Below are 23,748 nucleotides of genomic sequence, written 5' to 3'. Positions count from 1 at the left end.
TCCTTCCACCATGTGGCTTCTGGGGATCTAACTCAAGTCATCAGGCTTGGCAGCAGGTGTCTTTACCCACTGGGTGGCCCAAGTCAGCAAGATTTTAAATGATCAGTGTTTGTCTTTGTTAACTTCTTAGTTCTGATGACATTAAGTACATGTGTGTGGATTTCTTGTGTTTCTGCTTCCATAAATACTCTGTTTATGGAATATCTTTTTTATTGAGGGGTCCCCTTTTTCTTATAAATTTAATGGCATTCTTATATTATTTGTTATCCATGTTCAAAACATTTTGTTTGTGTTTTTTTTTTAATCCTGTTAGCTTTATTCTTGTGATCACAAGAGTGATTATTTAGTATAAGGAAGTTAGAAAGTAGACATGGCGGCCACGCCCTTAATCTCAACACTCAGGTGGGTCTCTACAAATTCATGGCTAGTGGGTCTGAGGCTAGCCAAGACTACATAGAGAGAATCTGTCTTAAAAAAAAAAAAAGTGGGAGGAGGAAGAAGGAAGGGAGGGAGAGAGGGAGCAAGGAAGGACAGGCAGATAGAATTAGATGAAAATGATCCAAAAGGCCTTTTTACAGATCAGCTAATATTTCAGTGAACATTCCAACTTCTGTTTTACCTTGTTCATTGGTGTTTTCCATGTTAGAGTAAGTAATTCATAGCCAGCCTGTTTCGAAGCTGGATGTAGTGAAGCCTGCCTCTAATCCTAGCACCTGGGGAGCAGAGGCAGGGCTCCAGGAGTTTGAGAGAAACCTGGTGGCTTCCGACTACAGAAGCAGCTGTGTACTTAGTCTGTCTAATTCTGTTGTTGTTGTCATAAGGTTCTGAGGAGACAGATGAGAATGTGTGCTCTTTCCCAGAGGGTCTCTGCTTGTGTTGTTTCTCTGAATCGTGCCCAGGCCACCTCACCTGTGTCTGTTACTGTGTGACAAGATGTTAGTACCCATTTTCATTCTCGGGACCCCCAGCAGTCTCACTCACAACCAGCATTTTTTTTTTTTCATGAAAGGGAGAGTTATATTTGGAGATGGAGTGTCGTACTGCATTTCCTGGGATGACCTTGAACTTGTGTTCCTCCTACCCCCAGATCTCAGTGTTGGGATTATAGCTAGCTGGGACTGAAGACATAAGCCTCCATGTCTTGCTGTATTAGTGTTTCTCTTGGACATTTTCTCCAGCTCATATTGTTCGCCTCTTAATTTTGTTTGTAGTGGCTTTCAGTGTGCTAAATTTTTTAGGTTGCTATAGTTTTCAACTTTTTTTTTTTAAAGATTTTATTTATTATGTATACAACATTCTGCTTCCATGTATATCTGCACACCAGAAGAGGGCACCAGATCTCATAACAGATGGTTGTGAGCCACCACGTGGTTGCTGGGAATTGAACTCAGGACCTTTGGAAGAGCAGTCAGTGCTCTTAAACTCTGAGCCATCTCTCCAGCCCCAACTTCTTATAGCTTCTAAAACTTTCTGTCCTATAAGAGAGTCCATTCTTGGCTGAAGATAGGGCCCAGCAGTTCAGAGTATATACTGCTCTAGAGGAACTTATTTAGTTCAAAGTACCTATGTCAGGAGTAAACTCCAGCTCCAGGGAGTCCCATGCCCTCTCTGGCCTCTGCACATATGTGTGCATGCACATAACACATACACACACTTACATATATAATTTAAAATAAGAATAAAATCTTAAAGAAGAGTCCATGCTATTCCAGGATAAGAAAAATGTATAGCTTTTTTGGTATGTGTGTGTGCACTTGTGTGTGGAGGTGTGTGCAGTGGTCAAATGTTGGATGTCTTCCTCAGTCTCTCTGCATATTTTGTTGAGAATGAGTCTCTCAGTGAAGCCAGAGCTTAGCAATTTGGCTAAGTTAGCTGACCAACTGCAAGGCCCTGGCCCTGCCTCCTCGGTGCCCAGCTTTCTTCTGGAGGGTCTAGAGATCTAGATTCAAACCTCAATGTTTGTGAAACAAGTGCTTCACCACTGAGCCATCTAGCCTGGAAAAATATTTTCTTATTTTGCTAAAAATATCTATTTCTGTTTTTGTTTTTTATATTCATTTAAAATTCAACTGGAAATTTATTTTTGCAAATGGCATGAAGCAGAGCCTAACCTCTGCTCTTTTTCAAGTGGACAGCAGGCCCTGTCTTTTTTTGGTGCTAAGAACTGAACCCAAGTGTTAACGCTGTGTCCCTGAGCTACAACCCAACAACATCAGGCTGGGTTTGTGTTTGTTTGAAGGATTTTTACTTATTTTCCATTTTTGGCTTTTTAACTTTTGTAGATAAAATGTGTTTATCACACTGTGTTTAAGGCTGCCCTTGGCAAATTTCCTGTCTCCACCTCCCAAATGCTGGAATTACAGCATGAGCCATCATGCCCAGCTCCACCATCCATTTCTCAATAGTCCATCCTTGCTCACTGAGATCTGTCTGCCATTACTTCTTTTGTCAACTCTTGTCTCTTTGGCTCCCCTGTATTCATTCCTGAGTCTCAGTTATATACGTTTGTTTATATTTGGCTAACTAGAAACAAAGCTACCATTGTTTTTCCCAAACATCTCTTTACCATTCTTACGTATTGTTCTTCCTCTTCCTGGATCTGCCTGCCATTTTTTTCTTTTTAACTTTTAAGCCATTTGATTAGAATTACTTTCAATCTATAGATTCCTTTGAAATGCAGAACCAGGAGGCAGTTAGCCTGCAGAGGGAGGGTCAGGAGTGAGACTAAAGCCGGAAGACAGCTGTGCTGGGGGAAAAAGGGCAGCCTGCAGCTTAAGGGATGGAACTGGGCAGGGGGTCAGAGAGCATCATGTCTGGAAAGTTAGACCAGGCTCCTTGGAATGAGGAGTCTCAGTGTCTTCTCTCTTCTCAGAGAGAAGCTAGTGAAGACCCTGGTGGAACTGCTGACCAACCAGGTGGGAGAAAAGATGGTGGCGGTGCTGGCCCTACGCCTCCTTTACCTGCTCATGACCAAGCATGAATGGCGTCCACTCTTTGCCAGGGAGGGTGGCATCTACGCTGTGTTGATTTGCATGCAAGAATATAAGACATCTGTTTTGGTACAGCAGGCAGGACTGGCGGTGAGTACACTGGACAGGGTAGGATAGTGTGATGAGTGAGTCAGGTGGGTAGGATGGTCACAGACCTTGAAAATCTACTGTACTGATTTAGACTAAGTTGTGGATGTCGAAGTAGAAAGACACGGTTTTAAGAATGTGATCTGGATGGTTTGGAGCTTGAGTGCATGGCCAGAGAAAGGTACAATGGAGTTTCTAAGAATGATACTTACCGGGTGGTGTGGCATATACCTTTAATCCCAACACTTGGGAGGAGGCAGGCGGATCTCTGTCTACAAGAGCTAGATCCAGGACAGCCTCCAAAGCCACAGAGAAACCCTGTCTTGAAAAACAATAAACAAACAAAAGATACTTAAGCTGGGCAGTGCTGGTGGATCTCTGTGAGTTCGAGGTCAGCCTGGTCTACAGAGCAAGTTCCAGGACAGCCAGGGCTACATAGATAAACCCTGTCTCATTAAATAAAAAACAAAACAAGCAACATCAAAAAGGAATGATACTCAAGAGCTGGCACTGGAGTCTAGCTCCAGCAGGGTTCAGGGGTCCCAAAGAGGAGGGGTGGGGTGGGTGAAGGGAAGGAGACTGACCCAATCTGAGGGTGAATCATGATGGCTGCCACTTTATTTTATTTTATACTGTGTAGTTCTCACTGTTGTGCTTGTGAGACACTTGAACAGTCTTGAACAGAAGAGCCAGATAGAAGCTGGCCAAGGCATAGGTTCGTGTGGACATTGGTGTCCACAGGAGTAGTTGAGAGTGCCTAGAAAGGGAGGAGAGAACAGAGAAAAAGAACTGTATTTGAGGACCTGGCAGAGAAATACAGAAAGATAAAAATGCCAGGAGGCTCTAAGAGGTGGAACTCAGGAAAGGGGGGTGGATACAAAGGAAGTAGTGGCTATCTGAGATGAGTGTGACTTCAAGGACCACCTCAGAAGATAGCTGCAGGTTGTGAAGATTTAGACAGGGTAGCTTGCCCGCTCTGGTAGTCTTGGTGTTGGGAGCCTAGGGAAGAGAGAAGCAGCCTGTGGATTTACTGACTACTCTGAAATCGTTCTGTTTGCAACTTCCTCTTTTCTCCTTTTCCTTCCCTTCCTCCCACTTTTCCTCTCCCATCCCTCCATCTTCCCTCCCCTCCCCTCCCCTCCTGCTCACTCCTCCCTCCCTTCCCTCAGGTCCCATCACCATCTTCTCCATTTCTGTCTCTCATACCACCTGTCTGCCAACAGCCCAGCTGCTCCAGAGTCTGAGGTCTAGAATGGGGACAGCAGCTTCCTTCCTGCTTCCTTCTGGGGTGGTGTGGGGGATTGAACCCAGACCATGCCCATGCTAAACAAGTACTGCACCACTATGCTGCATCCCTTGTGATGGCTCTGTTCACCCCTAACTCTGCTTCTGCATTCTTCTTTCAGGCACTAAAGATGCTAGCCATTGCCAGTTCCTCAGAGATCCCCACTTTTGTGACCAGCCGAGATTCCATTCAACCTTTGTTTGATACACAGATGACCAGAGAGATCTTTGCCAGCATTGACTCAGCTACACGTCCAGGGTCTGAGAGCTTGCTCCTTAGTATCCCTGCAGCTGTGGTCCTGATGCTGAACACTGAGGGGTCAGATACTACCCTCCAGACTCTAGATCCTTGCTGTGACATAAGCCCCACTTCTCCTATGGCTCATATGCTCAGCAGAAATTGTACTTATATTGTCCCCTTTGGGTAAACACTGGTGGCCTTCTCAGAATGTCACTGGAGGAGAGACCAAGGGATTGATGTAGGGGATTTCCAGGGAAGGCAGAAAAAAGACTTTCCTTCATGGGATTGGTAGTAGTGGCCCAAGGTCAGATGGCCAGGAGTTCTTCCTCAGAGGAGAGGGACCCCTGGAGCACCCCACAACCTAGCTGCACTTGTCTCCCTGCCTCTGTTGCATTCACTGTCAACTTCTTGAATCACTCCCTTCCTCTCAGGTGCTCCTCTGCAGTGAGAAATGGTTTGCTTCTCCTCAACCTGCTTTTGTGTAACCACCACACTCTGGGAGACCAGATTATAACCCAAGAGTTGAGAGACACCTTGTTTAGGCACTCGGGAATAGCACCGGGGACAGAGCCAATGCCTACCACACGAACCATCCTCATGATGCTTCTCAATCGCTATTCAGAGCCTCGGGGAAGTCCTGAGCGAGCAGGTACCATTGTGGGGGGGTGTCCTGCTGACGAGTGACATGTGCCATGCTGTGACCAGAAAAGCTACGGTCTACATTCCAGGCCTTTACTGAAGGATACACGCATCTTCCAGAAATGAATGAAACCTTAAGTGTCCAAGCTAGACATTTTTTCAGGGTCAGCGGAGTGTAATATGTACAAGGTTGTGTGGCCCAGGCTGACCTCAAATTCAAGGTCTTCTTGCCTCAGTCTCCCAAGTGTTAGCAATATCAGTATGCAACACCATACCAAGTTAGACCTCAAACAGAACTTGACCAGAAGAAGACTGTTGATGTCCTAAGAAATCCTTTGTGGCTGGGCGGTGGTGGCGCATGCCTTTAATCCTAGCACCCAGGAGGCAGAGGCTGGCAGATCTCTATGAGTTTGAGGCCAGCCTGGTCTCCAGAGAGAGTTCCAAAGCTACACAGAGAAACCCTGTCTTGAAAAACCAAAACCAAAACAAATAAACAAAAACAACAACAACAACAAAGAGAAATCCTTTGTGTTTTTTTTTTTTTTTTTTTTTTAAAAAGGTAAAAACTCATACATGGATACTGAAATAAGCAACTTGGTCTTTTGAGTCTGTGTATCTAAAGCCTCCAAACTTTCGAGGTATCATTATAACAATACTATTTATTATAGCTAACATTTAATAGTAAAAGGTAACTGAGATTTGAAATGTGTTGTATTTAACTCGGCAATGTTCCTTATACTGTGTTTTTTCAAGTTTAGTTAGGTCTACATTGGAGACCAGAAAAGAAAATTTCTTATACTTTGATAAACTATAACATAGACATCCTCAGTGTGGGAATAAAGTTTTTGGGGGTGGCTTTCTGGGGGTGCCCCATTGGTTTGACTGACTTCTAAGATGTCTCTCATGCACATTTTTCCTATGCTGTGTCTCCCTGAAGCACTGGAAAGCCCAAGCACCCAAGGCCAGGATGGGTCCCCTGAGTTACTCATCCGATCTCTGGTGGGAGATCCTTCTGCAGAGCTCTTCCTGGACTTGGAGCGTGTGCTGTGCTGTGAAGGCAGCCCTCAGGGTGCTGTGAGGCCCCTCCTCAAGCGCCTCCAGCAGGAAACCCAGCCTTTCCTCCTGCTGCTGAGAACTCTAGACGCCCCTGGGCCCAACAGAAGCCTGCTGCTCACAGTCCTCAGGTAAGGAAGGGGTCTGTGTGTCCAGGCAGGCACTTGTGCACAGGGATTAAGGGACTGCTGGAGTTTTATTTGTCTCCATCCCCTTACCAGGGTCACGATGCGACTGCTGGATTATCCTGAGGCCATGGTCCTCCCCTGGCACGAGGTCTTGGAGCCCTGCCTCAACTGCCTTAGTGGCCCAAGCAGTGACTCTGAGGTACCAGAGCCTTGGCAAGGGTTAGAGGAGGGAAGGCAGAAGTTGTGGCTCCACCTGCCTTGTGGGGTTGTGGAGGTTCAGCAGATCCTGGAGGTCTGCAGATCTGAGTGCACTGGGAGCAAGAGAGGAAGGAGGGGAAGGCTAATATCACCCCAGAGTCTTTGAACATCATGGAGTGATGTCAGAGAAAGGCTAGCTCTTGGGATAGTTTGATCCTGGTAGAAAGAAGCCCGTGAAACTACCCAAGCTCTGACCTGCTGGCTGGCTCTGGAGTCCCAGCACCTCAGTAGAGTATGCTGTTCCACTCTCCTTGGTCCTTTCCGGCCTTGCAGACTTCCTAGGTCTCTGTGCTTCCTTCAGGCCCTTACCCTGACATGCTCTGCTTTCTTGCTCTGGGCTCAGATCATTCAGGAACTGGTCTGCTTCCTGCATCGCCTGGCTTTGACGCATAAAGACTATGCAGTAGTGCTTTGCTGCCTGGGAGCCAGAGAGGTCCTCTCCAAAGTCCTGGACAAGCACTCTGCACAGCTCCTGCTGGCCTCTGAGCTTCGTGACCTGGTGACAGAGTGTGAGAAACATGCCCAGCTCTATAGTAAGCTCACCTCAAGCATTCTGGCTGGATGCATTCAGGTGAGAAGGGACTTATGGGTGTAGAGCTGAGAAAATAAAACCAGAAGCAAGGGCTGGGCTCTTTATGTGTCTGTCTTTCTTTGGGATCTGTGTGGCAGAAGTGGGGACATATCGGGGCACATGCTCGCTAACCTTCCCCCAACATGGTCCTATCAGAATTTGGTGAGAAAGGGGTTGAGTGCTCTGTTGCCTCTTGACCCCCTTTTCTCCATGTGTGTTTCTGACAGTTCTGCTTTATTCCCTCCCCATCCCATGTTCCCACTGCAGATGGTGCTGGGCCAGATTGAGGACCACAGGCGAACCCACCAACCCATCAACATCCCTTTCTTTGATGTGTTTCTCAGGCATCTCTGCCAGGGTTAGCGCCCTCCTCTGCTTTCCCTGGGGCTCCCCCACCATTTCCTTTCCCTTCCACTCTCCAGGCCCTTTCCTCATCTCTGACCATGCTGTGGTCTCCCCGCCCATTCCCACTGTCCCCAGGCTCCAGTGTGGAAGTGAAGGAAGACAAGTGCTGGGAGAAGGTGGAGGTGTCCTCCAACCCACACCGGGCCAGCAAACTGACAGACCGAAACCCCAAGACCTTCTGGGAGTCCAATGGTAGCACCGGCTCCCACTCCATCACCTTGTACATGCACCGTGGTGTTCTTATTAGGTATGAACCCATTTGTTTGTATATATTACTGTGCACCGATATAGCTCCCAAAGCATTGTCCCACAACTCCATTAGTGAACCCTGTTCTTATGGGTCATCTTCAAACTCATTCTGTGCAGTGAAAGCATGATTGGCACATCGGCCTTTCTTTGCTGTGCTGTGTAGACATCTCACTGTCTGGATCCAGACACTGGCATTCTAACAGATACAGGTAGAGATCTTGTGCTTAGAGATCAACAATTCACTTACCTATTCTTCCCATGGGTGTTTGTTCAATGTCAGTAGTGCCAAGTCCTGTACAAGGCTCTGGGGTACAAGGACAATAAGACATAAGGAATTTGTCGTCTAGTTGGGGAGCCAGGTTAGCGAGTCAATCAAGAGAATCAGGCTTGATGGTGCATGCCTATAATCTCATCACTCAGGAGGCTGAGGCAGGAGGATCAAGAGTTCAAGCCTGGGCTACATATTGAAACCCTGTCTCAAGGGGGGACTTAAAGAAGCAGAGAAATAAAACTGCATAAAGAGAAAGCATCATGGCCCAGGCACAGTGACATGGCTGTTGCCCCACTCCTTGGGAAGCTGAGGTAGGAGGATCTCTTGAACCCAGCCAAAGTTGTTCAGGTCAATATAAAGAGAAAGAGCTTGTCGAGAGTGAGCCAGGAGAAAGGATCCTGGGACCAGTGAGAGGCAGAGAAGGTTCATTTGAGAAGGTGTTGGCTGGGCTGAAGTTTGAAATTGAAATGAACTAGATAACGAGAACTCAACATTTCAGACAGAGCGGCAGCATGCAAAGGGAGAAACAGTCTTGGAATGTTTTAAAGTGCTGGCTAAGTGGAGTAAAGGGTGCCTCCTGGTGGCACGGGTGAAGCTAGGGGAGCAGGCACATGCAGACTGTAGGTTTTGTGAGCCAGGAACTTTGAACTTTGTTCTGAAACTTGGAGAGTTGTAGTTGTTCTTTTTGTTTTGTTTTGTCTTGTTTTTCACTTTTTACTCTTTGTGGGGCCTGCCACCCAGCTCCCAAATAAATACATGGAGACTTATTCTTTCTTATGAGTGCCTGGCCTTATCTTGGCTTATTTCTAACCAGCTTTTCAAATTATCCTGTCTACCTTTGGCTTTTTTTTTTTAAATCTTTCTCTATTCTATATACCTTTCTTTTCTTCTTACTCTGTTGCTGGTTGTGTAGTTGGGAGGCCACTGATGTCCTTCTCTCTTCCTTTTCTCACTCCATCTTCTCTCCTCTCTCTATTCTCACTGCCTGACAGCCCTGCCTATCCTTTCTCCTACCTTGCTATTGACTGTTCAGCTCTTCATTAGACCAGTCAGGTGTTTTAGACAGGCAGACTAACACAGCTTCACAGAGTTAAACAAATGCAACATAAAAGAATGCAACATATCTTTGCATCATTAAACAAATGTTCCACATTCTATAACGGGATTTTAAGAAAGAAAGAAACTAGCTTTGTTTTTCAGTTGGTACTCAGGCAATCATGGAAATTTGGGTTGGAGGCCAGAAAAAAAAAAGCTTTGGAAGGTGTATATGGTCTAGCTAAAAAGTGTTCAGTGTGTTCAGTTAAGAGGGACTGAAGGGGCAGAGGTGGACTGTGGGGTACTAAGACGTAGTATGTACAAGACTTGCCATTGGTTGCTGAGGGAAGCTGTGACCAGGTAGGTGGCCCATTTCTTTCACAGGGGACAGAAATAGAAAGGGAGTTGGCTTCTATGGACAGGTGACTACCTCATATTGTCATGTTGGCCTTGAGGAACCTGCTGCATATGACATGGGACTGTCTATTACGTGCACAGCATGGCATTAATTTGTCATCAAAGCCAGAGGGTTAAATAAAAGCACTTTGAAGAGCTGTAAGGGGAAAGCCAAGGGTCTGGGGAAGGCAGGCATGTCAGGGGCTGGAGGAGGAAGCGGTAGGATGAAGTGGCTCTGGTTTTCACTGACTTCTTTCTCTTCTCTAGGCAGCTGACTCTGCTTGTGGCCAGTGAGGACTCAAGTTACATGCCAGCCAGGGTGGTGGTGTTCGGGGGTGACAGTGTCAGCTGCATCAACACTGAACTTAACACGGTGGGAACCCTTGTACAACTCTTTACTGTGATCTCCCCATCCCTCCATTTTTCATTTTCCACCCCTCACTTTTTGGGTGGGGAAGACCCTGTCTCTGGGGAATGACTCTATTGGTTCCTTCTGGGAGGGTCTCCCAACTTGAAGTGCACCTGGGTTCAGTGGGGGAGTAAGAATGCAGGCCATGCGGTCTCGATTGTTGTCAGCATTCCTCCAGCTGCTCTTCTTTGTATTGTACTGTATCTTCTTTTTTACTGTGTGTCAAAGTGCATGTCTGTGTGTGTGAGTACAGTGCTCTTACAGGGCTGGGAGCTCTTACAGGCAGTTAGTGTAAGATACCTGCATGGGTGCTGGGCACCAGTCTCTGCTCTTCTGCAAGAATGGGGTGTTTTTGTAACTGCTGAGACCTGTCTCCAGCCCTGCCTCACTTCTTTGGTGGGTCTCTGCCTCCTCTCTCCTGCCCTGTCAGGTGAATGTGATGCCCTCTGCCAGCCGGGTAGTCCTCCTGGAGAACCTGAACCGCTTCTGGCCCATCATCCAGATCCGCATAAAGCGCTGCCAGCAGGTGGGACAAGGAGGAAGCGGGAGGGGGGAGGGGTGTCTCATTAGTGGGTGGGCTATCCAACAGCTGCAGGCCAGGACATTAGCAGGGTTCCTCTTTGGCCAGTTTGGAGATGGCCTGGAGACCTTGGGAATTCAAGTGTGGAACATTGGCTTTGGAGTACAGAGTAGCTAGGTGAGAAGTTGGTGTGTGCTGCAGGGTGGCATCGACACTCGGGTTCGGGGTGTGGAGGTGCTGGGCCCCAAGCCCACTTTCTGGCCATTGTTCCGGGAGCAACTATGTCGACGCACTTGTCTGTTCTACACAATTCGGGCACAAGCATGGAGCCAAGACATAGCAGAGGACCGCCAGCGCCTCCTCCAGCTCTGTCCCAGGTGGGTGCAGCACAGGAGCAAGACCGCTAAGGATGACACTGTAAGAAGTAGGGGTGGCCGAGTCTTTAATCCCAACACTCGGGAGGCAGAGGCAGGTGGATGTCTGTGAGTTCGAGGCCAGCCTGGTCTCCAGAGCAAGTGCCAGGATAGGCTCCAAAGCTACACAGAGAAACCCTGTTTGGGAAAAAAAAAAAAAAAAAAAAGTAGTAGTAGTAGTAGGGGCTGGAGAGATACTTTGGGCAGAGTATGCGCAGTGGAGATAAGCCAGCGCTTGAGGGGAAATTGAGCACTAGAAAGTGCTGGCAAGAGACCTGGGGAAAGGACCCCAGACACATGGCTGGGGTCAGCACTGTACAGGGAAGTTTCTTTCTTGAAGGTGGGGAGCCTGCCTTGAATCTGGCATTATATTATGTGTTTCCAGACTGAACAGAGTTCTGCGCCATGAGCAGAATTTTGCTGATCGTTTCCTCCCTGATGATGAGGCCGCCCAAGCACTGGGCAAGACCTGCTGGGAGGCACTGGTCAGCCCCCTGGTGCAGAACATCACCTCTCCGGGTAATCGCCCCATGCCGAGCCTCCACACCAGCTCCTCACAAGTCTCAGGTCACCTATGTTGATATTTTGGTTCTCTTGGTTCCTGTATTTGTCAGGCCTGTCACCTCAGTATTCCTCTCTCCTTCCTGGTCCAGGGACCACTCCCTGAGAGTGGTGTTTGCATCATCTCCTGCATGCTCTCCCTGCCCTGTTACTGTGTTCCCTGGCTGCCCTGAATCCAGCTGTGGTGAGGGAGGGCTAGGGCTCTGCCTCCCTCAAACCTTTTTGTACAGTTGAACCTGTAATCTGTCCCACAGACACCCATTCCTGGCTGGTCTTTCTTTCAGATGCTGAGAGTGTAAGTTCCCTGGGATGGCTGCTGGACCAGTACTTAGAGCGGAGGGAGAGCGTGCAGAGCTCCCAGAGTCAAGCTCCGTCCTTTGCTTCACGAGTTCGGCGCCTGTGCCACTTGTTGGTGCATGTGGAGCCCCCTCCTGGGTCTTCTCCTGAATCATCCACACAGCTCTGTGAGTCCTGTGTGGCCTGTTGAGCCGAGAATCTGTACTGTGGGGCTGTCTGGTTCCTTCCTTTGCTTCTCTAGGCCTCTGAAATGTGACCCTTCCCGGAGATAAACACCCAAGACTGATGCCTCCCAGAGGCTGCAGTGAAGCTCACTCGTTTGCCCTCTGTTCCCACAGTCGGCAAGAACAGTAAGAGTCAGAATGGAAGCCCTGTGCTATCCCCAGTCCTTCCCAGCAGCAGCCTCAGGAACATCACCCAGTGTTGGCTGAGTGTGGTGCAGGAACAGGTAGGCCGCTCCAAGTCTGTCAGGCGGGATGGTACATGGTGTCCATCCTTTATGTCACATCTTCCTCTGTCCCTTCAGGTCAGCAGATTCCTGGCTGCAGCCTGGAGGGCCTCAGACTTTGTGCCTCGTTACTGTTCTCTCTATGAACGCTTGCAGAGAGCAGGCTTGGAGCTGTTCGGGCCTCGGGCAGCCTTCACTGTGGCTCTGCGCAGTGGCTTCTCCGGAGCCCTGTTGCAACAGTCCTTCCTCACTGCCACTCATGTGAGTCCTGCCCAGTACCAGGCATGGGCTGCCACCCTGTCCCTCTCCTCCACTCTGCTCCCACTCTGCCCCCTTGCCCGTGGCTTGTCTGACGCCCACTCTGTTGTCCCCAGATGAGTGAGCAGTTTGCTAGGCACATTGACCAGCAAATCCAGGGTGGTTTGCTTGGCGGAGCCTCTGGAGTGGCAATGCTGGGGCACCTTCAGCAGTACCTGGAGCCCATCACGGTCCTCTCTGGCCTAGAGCTGGCTACCACTTTTGAGCACTTCTATCAGTGAGTCACATTCTGGAGGTTAGGGACAAGAGACTTAGAGGCCAGAGAAAGGGAAGATTTGAGTGTTAAGGGGAGATAAAGGAAGAAGAGCGGGAAGTTGAGGCTTGGTGGCGGCCATGTGCTGGTAGAGATGAGGTGGGTCCTGTGACCTAGGCAAGCTGTGGCACAGACTTACCTTCTGGAAGGGAAGGCTGGGCCTGGGCCTGGGCCAAGCTGGCACCTGCACTGAGACCCGGGCCAACTGTGTGTGCTTCAGGCATTACATGGCTGACCGTCTCCTGAGCTTGGGCTCGAGCTGGCTGGAGGGGGCTGTGCTGGAGCAGATTGGCCTCTGCTTCCCCAACCGCCTCCCCCAGCTGATGCTGCAGAGCCTGCACACCTCAGAGGAGCTGCAGCGTCAGTTCCACGTTTACCAGCTCCGGCAGCTTGACAGGCAACTCTTGGAGCAGGAGGACCAGGAGGAATGGAGGCTAGAGGAAGTGGAGGTGAGGGCAAGGGGAGAGAGGACAGCAGAATAGAGAAGAGGCCCACTAAGAGAGCTCATGGGCTCATTGCTCTGCTCCTTAGGAAGAAGACAAGGGGCAGGAGACTGAAAAGGAAATCCTTAAAGAAGACCCAGGTCCAGAAGTCTCTGTACTGGTCCTGTCACCACGCTGCTGGCCTGTCTCTCCTCTCTGCTACCTGCACAATCCCAGACAGCATCTTCCCACAGAGTTCTGTGATGCCCTTGACCGCTTCTCCAGCTTCTACAGCCACAGTGAGGAGCTAGGGACAGGAACCTGGAGATGGAGATGCATTCCGGGTGGCAACAGAGGAAAGGAGAGGACCACTGTGCAGGAGTGTATAGATAGGAAGGGGTTCTTTCTAGGTTTGGCAGTTTCTTGGGGGAGGGTACAGAAGAATGGGAATAGCTCCATTAATGCCTCCTGGAAACTGGTTCTGTTTGTGTTTTCTATCTTCAGGTTGTCTGCTCACTTCATTTCTAGTCTTAGGAACTTCTTTCCAAATAAAAATACTTAAGGCTATTCACCCCCCTCCCCCATCATTTTAACCACATCCTATGGTGGATTTTTTTTAACATATTATAAGTAGTGTTTAGAAGAAGATTTAGTGAGTTTATATACCTCTATATAGCCATATACCCATCCCCCTGATCAAGATACAGACCATTCCAGCACCCAGGCAGGCTTCTCCTTCATGTACACCCTTTCTTTCCAGCCAGTATCTTCTCTTTATTTTTCCTTCTGCCACCATAAATGTTTTCCTGCATCTGCACATTCTGTGGATGGGACTGTGACATATGTTCCTGTACTGTGTCTGCTCTCTTCACACAGCTTGGTGTCTGTGAAAATGGTCACTGTAGCATCAGTTTTTGTTCTTTGGTTTGCTGAGTCCTGTTCTACTGTGTGAATGTATCCAATTTTCTTCTTCTTATGGGACACTTAAGATGTAATTTTACTCTTAATTTTATTACGTGCATGCATATTTTTCCTGTATGTGTGTCTGTGCACCACATGTGTGCATGGTGCCCAGGGAGTCCAGAAGAGGGAGCTGGATGCCCTGGTACTAGAGCTACAAATGGTTTGAGTCACTATGTTGCTGCTGGCAGTCCAACCCAGGTCCTGGAAGAGTGTCCATTGCTCTTAACTGCAAAGCCATCTCTCCAGCACTGTGTGTATTTTTGATATTTGTTTTATTTTATGTGTTTTACTGCATGTGTGGATGCATGTGTGCCTGGTGTTTTCAGAGGCCATAAGAGTGTGTTGAGCTCCCTAAAACTAGAGTTGTGGATAGGGTGAGTGACTGTGGGTGCTGGGAACTGATCCAGGTCCTCCACAAGAGCATGTGAATGTTCTTAATTGTTGAACCTGCTTTCTAGCCCTTTCCATAGGATTTCATATACCATGTTTCTTATTGTTCACTTCTAATAAATGGCAATTTTCATTACTATTTTTTATATATAGGGTCTATTAGTATAGTTATGACTAGCATGGCACTTAGCCATAGAGCAATCCCCGCTGGCTCTTTTAAAAACTGTAATCATGTCACTGTTGGTTCATATTATCTTGGCTCTGCTCTTTTTTTGCTTTATTTTGTTTTTTTGTTTTTGCTTTTTGAGACAGGGTTTCTCTGTGTAGCTTTGGAGGCTGTCCTGGAACTAGCTCTGTAGACCAGGCTGGCCTTGAACTCACAGAGATCCGCATGCACCACCAACGCCCAGCATTGGCTCTGCTCTTTGATGCACATTTAAAATCATTTACTAGTGCCATCTGATAAGACCTTTTGTAAAGACAAAAAAGTATTTTAGCGGTAGTACACACGCCTTTAGTCCCAACACTAGGGAAGTGAGGCAGGCAGATCTCTGAGTTTGAGGCCAGCCTGGTCTACAGAGCGAGTTCCAGGATAGCCAGGGCTACACAGAGAGACTTGGTCTCAAAAACAAGCAAGCAAACAAAAAGTTTTCTGCACTTTTCAATATTATAACTGTTCCTGGCCACCTTAAGCACTTGGACTTGTAAATATGACTGAGGGACTGAATATTTAATTTTAATCATTTTAAATTTAGAGTTGAACTACATGTAGCTAGTGACTACCAACATGGACTGTGCAGGTTTATAGTTTTGTGGTAAATTAAAGGTTTTATTACTATGAACTGACTGTTTTCCTTTGATGACGCTCATGAGCTAGCATGTTTTAGTTAATATTTTTCTGCCCTTATACTTTTGCTTTCATACTGAAAGAAGTCCTGAACTGTCCAGGTTTCCTTGTTTTTGAGACACATCTTAAGGAGTCCAGCCTCAAACCCACAAGGTAGCCCAGGAAAACCTCCAAATTGCTAGTTTGTGTGGTGCTGGGGCTCAGACCTTGATGTGCCTGCCTCCGCCTCCTGAGCACACCACCACAGCTAAAAACACTTGTCTTTACAAAAGGTCTTATCGGATGGCACTCCTGAATGATTTTATTTATTTGTAATTAATTTTTATTTATCTTGAATGTGCATCTGCATCCACCAAGTGGATTCATCTTTAGTCCTTAGGGTGCTTTTCCTCCTATTTCTTTTCACTACTCTCCCTCTCTCCCTCTCTGTGTACATGTTCAGAGGTCAGTCACACGGGGTGTGTTCTTCAGTCACTCTCATTTTATTTTGGAGACAGAACCTTCACTGACCCTGGAGCTCACCAGTTCACCCCAACTGGCAGCCCCCGGGATACCTCCTCCTCAGCCTGGGATTGTAGCCTTCACTTGGGCTCCTGGCTTTTATGTGGTGCTGGGTAGCCACAGGGCGCTTATTTGGCGCACACAGGCCCACTGAGCTGTCTCTCCAGGCCTAAGTTTGTTTCTTTGTTTCTGCTTTTTTTTATTGTGGTAAAATATGTCTGACATAACATTTGCCATTTTAACAGCTTTAAGCATACAGTTTCAGTTACCCTTCCCCCAATTTTTCTTTTTCAAGACAGGGTTTCCCTTGTATCCCTGGCTGTCCTGGAACTCACTGTGTAGACCAGGCTGGCCTCAAACTCACAGAGATCCGACTGCCTCTGCCTCTCAAGTGCTGGGATTAAAGGCGTGTGCCACCTCCTGGTACCTAATTTTTTTTAAATTTAGAAATAATTTCAAGTTTACAGAAAAATTACAAGAGTAATTCAAAGAACACCCATGTAATCTTTATCCAAGCTGCCTTTTGTGAACACTTTGCTTTTTATTTTTTTTTCTTTGAAAAAAGTCTGACTATGGAGGTGGCCGGGTACTCATGTTTGGAGCAGGTTAGACTTGTAGGGATGCTTCTCTGGCAGGCCTGTCCCACCGTGCTGGTGGTGGCATTTTATTGTTAGTAGTAGCATTTTTTTTTTTTTCTTTTCAAACAAGGTTTTCCTCTGTAGCCTGGTCTGGGCTGCAACTCCCAGACATCTTGCCTTTATCTCTCAAGTTCTGGGATTACAAGCATGTGGCAGCATACCTAACTCATTTAATGCTCTTTGTATGCACATGTGTGTATATGTGTGTATGTATCTGTGTGAATACACACACACTTTTTTCCAGAACCATTGAGAGAAAGTTGTCTCTATTCTGGTTCTTTGCTCCTAAACACTTCAGTACATATTTCCTAGACATATAAGCGTCTAATACATAGAAATTCAGTTAATGCCTTAATTTACCTCCCATATTGCAGTTTGTCATCTGATTCATAAAGCCTTCTATGACTTTGCTTTCCATCCAGGAGAGGATCCGGGTGTATGTCACCTGCTGGTGTAGATTTCAGGTGGTTGGCTTCCTTTAATCTGGGATATTTTCTCAGTCATCTCTGTCTCTGAACACTGACTTTTTTTTTTTTTTTTTTTTTTTTTAAGAATTTCTTTAAAATTTTAGCCAGGCCAGTCTGGTCTACAAGAGCTAGTTCCAGGACAGCCTCCAAAGCCACAGAGAAACCCTGTCTCGAAAAACCAAAAAAAAAAAAAAAAAAGGAAAGAAAAGAAAAACCAAATAACAACATTCGGGTAGTTGATCACTTTGTGGGTGTGATGGTTCCTTGGGTTAAGACCCAGGTTCTGTGTTCACAGGACACTAAGTGATAATTGTCAAAACATTTATCTCCTGACTTCCCCACCCCCCACCCCAGTTCTGGGGACATGTAGTTGCTAAACATATGCTCAAACACTAAACTACATTTCCCATTCCCTGTTAATGTTAACTCTGAACACCTGGTCAAGTACAGTTAATATTTTTTCATTACACCACTATTAACAAGCAGTAGGTAGAGGGGCTATTCACAAGGCTAGTCATTCTCAGGGCATTTTATTTTATTTTACTTTGGAGAGGAGGTTTCACATATCCCAGACTGGCCTCAAGCTTTATATGTATCAAGGATGACCTTGAACTTGTTACCCTCTACCTTTGCCTCCTGTGTGTTGAGCTTACAGGCATGTGTTAGTCACCATGGTCAGTTTCATGCTGTGGGGATTAAACCATGGCTCTGTGCATGCTAGGCAAGCATTTACACCCCTACCTCTACTTCATTTAAAATATTTTTACTAATGGGGCTGGAGAGATGGCTCAGCAGTTGAGAGCACTGGCTGCTCACAGAGGACCTGGGTTTGATTCCCTGTAGCCTAACAGCTGCCCCAAACCCCCTGTAACTCCATTTCTACAGATCTGATGCTCTCTTCAGCCTCTTGAGGGTGCCACACACAAATCAGTGCACAGACACACATGCAGAGAAAATGCTCATACACATCAAAATAAACTTTAAAGTATTTTTACAATGATAAATTTCGAACATATAAATAGCATAAACTCCAGAATATCAACATAAGGCCCAGCGTCACATTCTCCTCCTCCTTCCTGTCTGAAACCCTTTAGAAGTTCATCAGCTATGCACTATTCATATTTCCCTGGTTGTCCCAAGTCTCTGTCTTATTCTTTTGCTTGCTTTATTTCATGGGGATCCAAACAAGGCTCAGACATTGTGTCTGGTGGTTAGTTTTAACGTCTTCAGTCTAGGTCCTGCTGTCCCTTTCTCCCTCAATGGTTGTTTGTGTGGATATAAGGTTGCAGGGTTATTTGGATTCAAGTTTGTCCTTCACGATGTTCATGAGCTGTGGATTTCAACACCATCAGTCTTTTTGCTGCAATCCGTTTTTGTTTGTTGCTTTGGGTTTTGGTTTCTTGAGAAAGGGACTCATGTAGTTCAGGCTGAGCTCAAACTTACTGTGTCACCAAGGCTGACCTTCAACCTCTGATCCTTCTGTCTGCTTCTTAAGTGTGGGGCTGAGGCATGGCCATCATCCCTGATGTATGTGGCATAGGGATGGCACCGAGTGCTACCCCGAGCTCCTCATGCCTGCCACTTCACTAGCACTTATGAAATAGTGGCACTCTAGTTTGCCATTGCTCCTTCATGTGAGTGTGATGCCTTCTCTATAGAGAGGCTTCTCGTCATCGGCTCGACTCTCCTGAAGTAGTTTTGGCAGGAAAGGCTGAGTGCCCTCTTTCCTCTAGGTCTGTTTTTGTTTGGGGTTTCTTTCTTTTTCTTTTTCCTTCCCCCCCCCCCCCCCGTGAGACAGGGTCTCACTATGCCACTCTGGCTAGTCTGGATTGCTCTGTGTAAACCAGGGTGGCTTTGAACTCATGGAGATCCTCATGCCTCTGCCTCCTGAGTGCTGGGATATTTACTACCATACATAACAGCTATTTTTGTTTGTTTTTAAAATTATGAACTGATTCTCTGGAATACTCCAAAGATGATCAGTGAGGCCTTTAAATATACAGCAATATAATTACAAATCCACAAATGTAAATATACTGTGTTTGTTTCTATCACCTCAACCCTAGCCCACTCTCTGACTTGGTCTCCTTGACATTTCCCTAGGTCAGAACTACCCAGTCTTGAACATGGGGCCACATCGGCGACTTCAGTGGACATGGCTAGGCTGGGCTGAGCTGCAGTTTGGGGACCAGACCCTGCATGTGTCCACAGTGCAGATGTGGCTGCTGCTGACTTTCAACCAGACAGAGGTGCCTCATTGCTCCAGCCCCAGTCTCCTCTCTGTCCCTCCTTCCCTTCATTTTCCTTTCCTCCTCACCGTGATGGGCACTGTTTCTCCTCACCAGGAGGTGTCAGTAGAGAGCTTGTTGAAGACTTCTGGCCTCTCCCCAGAGCTTCTGCACCAGGCACTTCTGCCCCTTATTGAGGACAGTGGTCCTTTGACACTGGAGGAGGCTCAGAACCTTCCACAGGCGGGTAGGTCAGCGGAGCCTGGCCATGCCTCTGTGGCATGCTGGAAGGCCCAGAGGGTGGGAGGACTATACCAGGGAATGAGAGTGGTAGGATCCTCATTCATGTGTCCCTCCTTGTCCTTGGGTACCTGATCTGCACTGGATTCCAGGGATGCTGCGGCTTCGTGAGCCTAGGTCCCAGCCCCTTGAAGAGGTCCTGTGGCTGATACCTCCCCAGACATATTTCAGTGTAGAAAAGGATGAGGGCCGGACCTTGGAACAGAAGAGGAACCTCTTGAGCTGTCTTCTTGTCCGGATACTCAAAGCCCATGGGGAGAAAGGCCTCCACATCGATCAGCTGGTTTGTCTGGTAGGCAGAAAGGACCATGCCCTGGGGAAGGGGTCATGCTCAGGGTTAGAGATGGAACCAGAGGTCATCACAAGAGAAGTTAACTTCTTTCAGTATGAAACATCCTTGGGATGACATTTCCACCTGGATTTCTGGGGGTGGGGGGTATATGCACACACAGACACAAATTAGAACAAGCTTGGGTGTCTGTCCTTTCCTCTGACTTTGTTCCGCACCAGGTGTATATGTGAGGTGACCTGGCTCATGAGTTCCTGGGGCTCTTCTGTCTCTCCCTTCTCTCCTTCAGAGCACCTGGGGTTTACACATGCTACTCTACCACACTTTGTAGGGATTCGAACCTTTAAGAAGTAAGCACTTTATTCTGCTGCCTCTGCAGCCCTCTGAGTTTTCTATCCTGAGTGCTTACCATGTGTGTGATTGAGTAACTTGGTCCTCAACGATAGTTCAAATAAAGTTAGTATTAATATTAGTTTGTACAAATATTAAGCTCTGCTATTGGATGGATGAGAAAGGTGAAGCATGAGAAGGTCTTACCTGGTCTCATGGCTAGTAAGTAGTGGGAGAGCCAGGTACTGAACCCATGAGACTGGCTCCTAGGTAAGGGCAGTCTGCTTGTTTCTTTCTTCCCATCCAGGTGCTGGAGGCCTGGAAGAAGGGTCCAAATCCACCTGGGAGCCTGGGCCGCACTGTGTCAGGGGGTGTGGCCTGCTCCAGCACCGATGTTCTCTCTTGCATCCTGCATCTCCTGGGCCAGGGCTATGTGGAACGGCGTGATGACCGGCCCCAGGTCCTGATATATGCTACCCCAGAGCCCATGGGACCTTGCCGGGGTCAGGCAGACGTCCCCTTTTGTGGCAACCAGAGCACTGAGACCTCCAAATCTAGGTAGCCACCCCTCCCGTTAATCCCAGCACTCAAGAGCCAGAAGCAGGCAGATCTCTGAGTTTGTGGCCAGCCAGGGCTGTAGTGACACCATCTCAGAAAACCTAAAATTAACCAAACAAAATACCACTTCCAGTCTGTCCTGCCCATTTTTCTATCTCTATTTCTCTTACTTGCTAATTTTCACCCTCTATTTCTCCATCCCCACCCCACCCCCTGTACCTCATACCTTGCCAATCAAGTGTCTTGATGTCCCCATCCTCCTAGAGTCAGCCCTTAGGCAGGAAACCAGGGGCATAGATGGCACTCTTCCTGAATAGACCTGGTCTGTGCTGTAAACACACACAGAGCACTAGCTGTGCTCCTACCTTGGGATATGCCAGCCCCCAGGAGGCTGCTCTGCTGGGGAGTTTGCTGGAGGCTGTCCTAAGTCACCAGTACCCCTGAAACTTGCAACCTCAAGTGCATCCCCCAGTGTGTTACAGCATTGGTGCCTGCATGATGTATGGAATGCATTCTCTGACTTCTCAAACCTCATGTGTGTTACGTGTGGCTGAGTGCAGATCTGACTCAGCTGCTCCTTCTGTGATGGCCAGGCTGTTGGTCCACAGGTCATGCTTTGAATAGGAAGGCTTTAGACATGCTGCTAGCATTCACTATATGTCACTAGTCACCGTGACCCCTACACACCGGCCTATAGTGCTTCCAGTCATTGTTCAGCCAGCCTCAGCCTCACATTCACCCCTGCTTCTATGAAGGGCTCTGTTCCCCCAGGGGGTTCAGGTGGTTATACGTAGGCTACGGAGACAAGTGTAAGCACTGGATCATAAATGGGGAACTAGGGGCCTGTTGGGAGCTTGTAGATAGGTAAGCAGGATGGAGACACTAAACACTGTCCTTCTCTCTCCCTAAGCCCAGAAGCTGTGCTGGCCCTGGCTTCTCTACAGCTGCCTGCAGGCCGGACCATGAGTCCCCAGGAGGTAGAAGGATTGATGGAGCAGACGGTGCAGCAGGTGCAGGAGACGCTGAACTTAGAGCCAGATGTAGCCCGACACCTTCTGGCACATTCCCACTGGGGCACCGAGCAGCTGCTGCAGAGCTACAGTGATGACCCAGAGCCTCTGCTTCTTGCAGCTGGGCTACGAGTACCCCAGGCCCAGGTTGTCCCCACACGTCCTGACCACTGCCCTGTCTGTGTGAGCCCTCTAGGACCCAACGATGATGCGCCCTCCCTCTGCTGTCTGCACTGCTGCTGTAAGGTGAGCACACAGCCTCTTCTTCCCCTGCCTTTCCACATGGCTGGCCCAAAACTTGGGTCCCTCCAAACTTTGATAAATTCAGGAAAGAAGATACGCTTGGGTAATGTCATAGGAAGTGATTGGATAGAGACAGGCCTGTCCTTTTACATTGAGGGATCAAGGGAGGCCTGCCAGGAGGTACATCTCATGAGAGAGGGCTGTAGCCAGAGGACAGCAGGCTGTGTGTGGCAGCCAACACTTTAGGAGGATGTCTGAGAAAGGATGAGGAGGTTGAGTTAGATGGTGATCAGTGGGAAACCATGATGGGTTTTAAGCAAGGTTTTATTTACACTTCTGAAAACTTAGGCAGGAGTTGGGGAGACAGCTCAGCAGACAAAAGTACTTCCCATGCAGCATGAGGGCCAGAGTTCAAACCCTAACCCCGCAAAAGCAGTACCGGTAAGGGTAGGCATTGCAGGCTCTCCAGAGTCAGAGACAGGATCCCTGGGGCAAATCCATGAGCTAAGCCAGTCAGGATTGGTGAGCCCCAAATTCAGTGAAAGACCCAGCTTCAGTAAAGAGATTGAAGAGCCATCAAAGATGACACCATGTCAGCTTTGGGCTTCTCCACCTACATGTGAGCACCAGTACAGACAGACACACTCGTCCCTGTACAGACACACTCGCCCCCGTACAGACACACTCGCTCCTATACAGACACATGCACCCACCTACCAAAAAACAAGACAAACTCTTTGGCTGTTATGTAAGGATGAGGTTGCTTTTTGGACTTGTGTGGTAGTCACTAGAAGAGTAGATGGGTTTTGATATGTTTACAAGTAGGGCCCACAAGACTTGGGTGGGCTTCGGATAACAGAATAAAGACAGTTCCTTGGTTTCTGATCTAAGCATCTGGGTGGATGGAATGCACCACTTCTACTATGTTTGAGAGGAATTTGGGGTGAGGTGTTGGGATGAAGGGTGGAGCTTTGAGAGGAAATTCACTCTGTCACAGCTGTGGAAAGTTTGAGCCGCTCACCTGACATTGTGTGGTAAAGGCGACTAGTCAATGGGACTTTGAATTTGGAATTAAGTGGAGAGGCCTGGCTGGCAACGCTACAGGAAGAGAGTGGAGAGATGCAAAGACAGGGAGCCTGCAAAATATAACTGAGAAAAATAAGGTGATTAAAAAAAAAATTCCTAGCCCTGGGGGCTGGAGAGATGGCTCAGCGGTTAAGAGCACTGGCTGCTCTTCTAGAGGTCCTGGTTTCAACTCCAGAAACTACATGGTGGCTCACAACCATCTGTAATGAGATCCGGTGCCAGACACACATGCAGGCAGAACACAGTATACAGAATAAATAAATACATCTTTAAAAAATAATTACTAGCCTGCAATGGTGGTGGTGCCCATCTTTAATCTCGGTACTCAGGAGGCAGAGGCAGGTGGATCTTCATGAGTTTGAGTCCAACCTGGTCTACAGAGCTAGTTCTAGGATAGCCAAGGTTACACAAAGAAACCCTGTCTTGAAAAACCAAAAGTAAATAGTAAATAAATAAATAAATAAATAAATTTAAAAGTTCCTAACCAGAGGCAGAGGCAGGCAGATCTCTGAGTTTGAAATCAACCTAATCTAAGTTCCAGGACAGCCAGCACTACATAGTGAAAACCTGTCTCAAAAATAAAACAAACAAAAAAAAAGTTATAGGTTTGCTGGGCATGGTGGTACATGCCTCTAATTCCAGCACTTAGG

At 47.6% G+C, this 23,748-nt stretch overlaps 1 protein-coding gene across 2 annotated transcripts in view; it reads left to right on the top strand.

Annotated features, from left to right (window-relative positions):
* Cul9 (cullin 9) overlaps positions 1 to 23,748 on the top strand; it is a 38,854-nt gene that overhangs the window by 10,020 nt on the left and 5,086 nt on the right. Inside the window, exons 9-31 of one of the 2 annotated variants that reach the window (XM_027389183.2) lie at positions 2,873 to 3,080; positions 4,484 to 4,680; positions 5,034 to 5,251; positions 6,179 to 6,425; positions 6,516 to 6,621; positions 7,024 to 7,251; positions 7,519 to 7,609; positions 7,732 to 7,903; positions 9,875 to 9,980; positions 10,447 to 10,542; positions 10,738 to 10,913; positions 11,335 to 11,468; positions 11,795 to 11,974; positions 12,146 to 12,255; positions 12,334 to 12,516; positions 12,630 to 12,790; positions 13,047 to 13,275; positions 13,358 to 13,547; positions 19,158 to 19,303; positions 19,400 to 19,529; positions 19,675 to 19,874; positions 20,509 to 20,759; positions 21,670 to 22,015. In XM_027389183.2, coding sequence (XP_027244984.1) covers positions 2,873 to 3,080; positions 4,484 to 4,680; positions 5,034 to 5,251; positions 6,179 to 6,425; positions 6,516 to 6,621; positions 7,024 to 7,251; positions 7,519 to 7,609; positions 7,732 to 7,903; positions 9,875 to 9,980; positions 10,447 to 10,542; positions 10,738 to 10,913; positions 11,335 to 11,468; positions 11,795 to 11,974; positions 12,146 to 12,255; positions 12,334 to 12,516; positions 12,630 to 12,790; positions 13,047 to 13,275; positions 13,358 to 13,547; positions 19,158 to 19,303; positions 19,400 to 19,529; positions 19,675 to 19,874; positions 20,509 to 20,759; positions 21,670 to 22,015 — 4,105 coding nt within the window. Of the gene's footprint in view, positions 1 to 2,872; positions 3,081 to 4,483; positions 4,681 to 5,033; positions 5,252 to 6,178; positions 6,426 to 6,515; positions 6,622 to 7,023; positions 7,252 to 7,518; positions 7,610 to 7,731; positions 7,904 to 9,874; positions 9,981 to 10,446; positions 10,543 to 10,737; positions 10,914 to 11,334; positions 11,517 to 11,794; positions 11,975 to 12,145; positions 12,256 to 12,333; positions 12,517 to 12,629; positions 12,791 to 13,046; positions 13,276 to 13,357; positions 13,548 to 19,157; positions 19,304 to 19,399; positions 19,530 to 19,674; positions 19,875 to 20,508; positions 20,760 to 21,669; positions 22,016 to 23,748 lie in introns of both variants that reach the window. The other variant, XM_027389182.2, reaches the window with a different exon arrangement.

This window comes from Cricetulus griseus, assembly GCF_003668045.3.
Source record: "Cricetulus griseus strain 17A/GY chromosome 1 unlocalized genomic scaffold, alternate assembly CriGri-PICRH-1.0 chr1_0, whole genome shotgun sequence".
Taxonomy (NCBI): Eukaryota; Metazoa; Chordata; class Mammalia; order Rodentia; family Cricetidae; genus Cricetulus; species Cricetulus griseus.
This window is presented reverse-complemented; position numbering and strand designations above follow the sequence as displayed.